This window comes from Ylistrum balloti, unplaced genomic scaffold (genome assembly GCF_031769215.1).
Source record: "Ylistrum balloti isolate Yb309-2 unplaced genomic scaffold, AGI_CSIRO_Ybal_v1 Utg372684, whole genome shotgun sequence".
In the NCBI taxonomy this organism is placed as follows: Eukaryota; Metazoa; Mollusca; class Bivalvia; order Pectinida; family Pectinidae; genus Ylistrum; species Ylistrum balloti.
In genome coordinates, this window is record NW_026783147.1 from 13971 (window position 1) to 18328 (window position 4358).

The 4358-nt window shown below is 39.9% G+C and overlaps 1 protein-coding gene across 1 annotated transcript; it reads left to right on the top strand.

The window, feature by feature from the left end:
- The first annotated feature begins 372 nt into the window (after window positions 1–372).
- Window positions 373–4033, top strand: LOC132564744 (zinc finger MYM-type protein 1-like). The gene is made up of 2 exons (XM_060229374.1): window positions 373–611; window positions 1987–4033. The coding sequence occupies exons 1-2, from the start codon at window positions 373–375 to the stop codon at window positions 4031–4033; spliced, it is 2286 nt and encodes a 761-aa protein (XP_060085357.1).
- The last annotated feature ends 325 nt before the right edge of the window (window positions 4034–4358 follow it).

The window sequence follows — 4358 nt, forward strand, 5'->3', positions numbered from 1 at the left end:
AGTGACAACGACACCGCACCTGATAGCGAATTGAACGTGAGTTTTGAGGAGTCTGATTATGGTGTGGATGATATTTCTGAAAACGGAATCCAGCTCTACCGATTTGAACCGGAATGACAAAACGATGTACAGTGGCGTAGCGTCCGTGCATGCTTGCATGCTCAAGCATGCAAGAATAAAATTCGAGAAAACATGTTTTCTTTTTCTTGTTTATTAATCTATTTCCATAATGTGCATGATTCTTTTCTCGCGATTTGTTTTATATACCGTTGCGACGATATATTCCGGAAACTTTCCAGGTTTCAAGTTTACTTTTATAATACCAGACACACTTCCGTAACCAAGTTAACAAGCGCTTACATTTTCGAGATCATGTCGAAAAAGATAGAAGATTTTTTCAAAAAGGTTCCAAAGTCTGAAGTTGAAGAGTCTTCGTCAAATATAGCCGAATCGCTTCCCGATGACAAATCAGACCCAGTCAAACTTCAGCAAGAACTAAAAGAAGGACCATGTTGTGTTGACCTAGCTTGCGAACAGTTAACAGATCAAATAAAGAAGAAAGTTTTGTTAGAGTCCTGGGATCAGTGGCTCGGTTTTCCCTTTCCACAAAGGTATTGGTTATTCGCAAATGAGAGTTTTAGAGTTCAGAAGGTTCCGGGTTCGAGCCCGGTCTTTCCCCATTCCTATAGTATTTCACAATTACTGTAAATAATGGCCTAGATATATCTAATATCATCACAAAGAAATAAATCGTCAACTAATAGAATTGTGTTACAAGTGTCTATACTATAACATCTATATTAGAGATATTACAGATAGGAGGCAAAATGCGCATACACACGTTACACTAAAAACACATAATCTTATGCGTGTTTGTATTAGTGTTCTGTGCCTCATATCGGTATGTTTGTGGTTGAAATGTAATATACGGCTGTTTTCTACATTTTGTTTCAAATAATCAATTTAACAGCATTCGCCATTTGTTAAATATGCCAACTTGTTTCTTTTTCGTCTTATGAACAATTTGGGTCATATAAGAATACTTCTTGGAATTAAGAGAACAAAAATATGCAGCATTGAACTCAGGATCTTCTGAACACTAGACCGTCAGTTTAAGCGATTAAGCCGTCTGGTCACCGGCAATCCCAGTTCATTGACAGTTTCGTTACCATTACCCTAAGACATATTGTTTCTGTTATTCAAGGGTATTGTTAGCTCTTTTTCCACTACCCTATGCATAATAAAAGGTAACGATGATTTTATGAGCTTTTGCATTCATTAAGGATCATAAAGTACAACAAAATATGTGTCTAAACTACATGTATTGTAACAATACAGTTTCCTCATACTTATGGACGCTTATCGATAAAAAAATCAATGCTCTTTTTGTGTAGCTTTTTAAAAATATGATTTCAATAGATAAATAGAAAGGGTGAATTTAGATTTTAAATTCAGGAAAAAACATATCTAAACTATATGGATTTTGAAAAGGGCTGTAAGGATTTTGAAAAGGGCTTTAAGGATTTTGAAAAGGGCTTTACGTACGAGTTGAAACTAAAATTCAGCAGAAAAGTGAGTTAACGTATATAGAACCCGTCTGATGAAACATATATGGTTCATGATATAATACATGCTACTTCCGTACTATATATGCAATTTTAAAAGCGTTTTTCAAATAGATGATTTTACGTTGTTACATCATGTATTTGTACATGAAAATCGCTCAATAATTCTACATGCCACTTGCATAAAGATTTGTGAGCATATCGAGTTAATCAACTAGTTTGATAAGTTTCATATTGCATGCTACATAGTCACTAGTGTAAGATTCTATTTATCACATACTAGGTATTAATGAGAATATAAGCTAATTCTCAGTGAATGTGATTTCATATTGATGATGTCGTATTCGGAATGTCCCTTTTGACTTATGCTCGGTACTTTTGTGTTTACATGTACTTACATACCAGTGTCTTTCTATTTCAGAAAAGTACATGGCCGCGAGAGAAGATTCAACTACACCTGGTTGAAAGAACATCCATGGATGCGCTATTCCGTCTCCAAGGATTCAGTTTATTGCGTGCACTGCTTCATATTTGGAGATAAGTCTGGAAAGGAGAGGCCATTCAGATCTCCAGTAGATGACTGGATCAACCTTTCCACTTACGTCAAGCGTCATGAAGCAGAGAACTCACCTCACCATGGCTGTCAGATTTCGGCGGATCATTTTATTGATATTATGACTGGAAAGGATGACTCAATTGTATCAAAACTCGACTCTTCTCACAAAGCAGATGTCAACAAAAACAGACACATATTGAAAAAGATAATCGAGGTGTTGCTGCTGTGTGGTCGGCAAAACATTGCAATCAGGGGGCACACTGAAGAAAAGAGCAATTTTTGGGCAATTTTGAATGTTCTGTGTGCAGATGATCTTGTGGTCCAAGATCACATCTCCAACCCTAACGCGCAGTTAAAGTACACATCTCCAGATATCCAGAACGAATTAATTGAAATACTGGCGTCTCATGTCACCAAAGCAATTACACTTCGAATTAAGGAGTCACCGTACATCGCCGTTCTTGCAGACGAATGTACAGACAAATCTACCAAAGAGCAATTGTCTGTCTGTGTGCGTTACCTTGATACGACAGAAAACGGTGAAATATGTGTTAAAGAAGACTTTTTGTGTTTCATACATGTTAAGAGCATTAAGGGGGAGGACTTGGCTCCTGAAATCATACAAGCTCTTCGGAACTTTGGCCTGGACATTGCAAAATTAAGGGCTCAGGGGTATGATGGGGCATCGAACATGTCTGGAAAATTTCGCGGTGTACAGGCAATTATAAGACAAACAGCTCCGCATGCCACCTATGTGCATTGCAAGTCGCACCAGTTAAATCTTGCCCTTGTTCATTCCTCTTCCCAAGCCTGTGTACGGACCATCATGGGAACGGTGCAGGATATCGCTTTTGCTTTCGATTATTCAGCAAAGCGCTTGCAGTACTTCAAAAATGAGCTCCTCGGTGACCAAAACGCCAAAGATCAAATGGAGTCTAGGACCAAACTGAGAACACTGTGCGAAACGAGATGGTCTAGTCGTGCTGATGCCTTACACACGTTCAAGGCTTCATTCAGTGTCATCGTTAGTAGTTTGGAGGCGTTGAAGAACGACGGAGATGACAAAGCGGGTGGAAGATTGGCAGCAATTTTGAGGTTCGAGTTTATCATTGGGCTGGTCGTTACTGAACACATCCTCAGCGGCACTGTTGCGCTTTCCAACCATCTACAGTCAGTAGACTGCGACCTTATGGAAGCCGCCACTGAATGCAGGACTGTAATAAGTATGCTCAGAAATGAACGAGCGGATGATGATGTTTGGAATGAGCTGTTTGACCAGGCTGTCGGCGTAGCCGCAGAATACGGTATTCAACCTTGCGTCCCGAGACAAACTGGACGACAGCAGCAACGTGCAAACTACCAGATACCCGACCCAAGGCAATATTGGAAAGTTAGTCTGTTCTTGGTTTTTCTTGACCATTTGATCACAGAGCTGGAGACACGGCTATTGGATAGCGAGGGTAGATTCAAAGCAGAGACGCTCTTCCCACGTAATCTTCAGCAACTCACTGACGATATTGTCAACGCAGTGTTTGATGCCTTTGAAGTAGACCTGTCCGACAAGGCGTCTTACCTGACGGAAGTTCGGCGATGGAGAACCAGATGGGTAGCCATTCCACTAAAGGACCGACCAAGAGGTCTCTGCGAAATCCTGGATCGGACAAGTCGAGATCTATACCCAAACATTAGAAATATCTTTAGTGTACTTCTCTCAATGCCGACATCGACTGCATCAGCCGAACGATCTTTCAGCTCGATGAGACGAATTAAGACCTACCTCCGGACAACAATGACGACAGAACGGCTGTCTGCTCTTGCTGTCCTCCATACCCATCGGGACACTCAGGTTGACATAGATACTGTCATTGATGACTTCGCGGCAGCAAAGTCTCGAAAGTTGCAATTCGTTTAAACCAATACCGGAGGATCAGAATGATGTCTTTTTGTGGTAGATAACCACTTTAAAATTTTTCGTAACTTTTTGATGTTTCATGGTACAATCTTCCCTTAAATCTACGTTTTAGATTGGTATTGTGTTGTATATTTCTTTATCTCATCTTTTGTATCGTAAAGTTGTTTTTGACAAATGTGAAAAGTGAGATTAAAATCTTTATAATCTTTATATATGCTGGTCTTTTTAATAATTTCGAATGATTACAATGCTGTAATCAAAATACCTTCAGCTGCCGCCCCTGCACCCCCAAGCATGCAATTGAATGAAGGCCTCGCTACGCCAC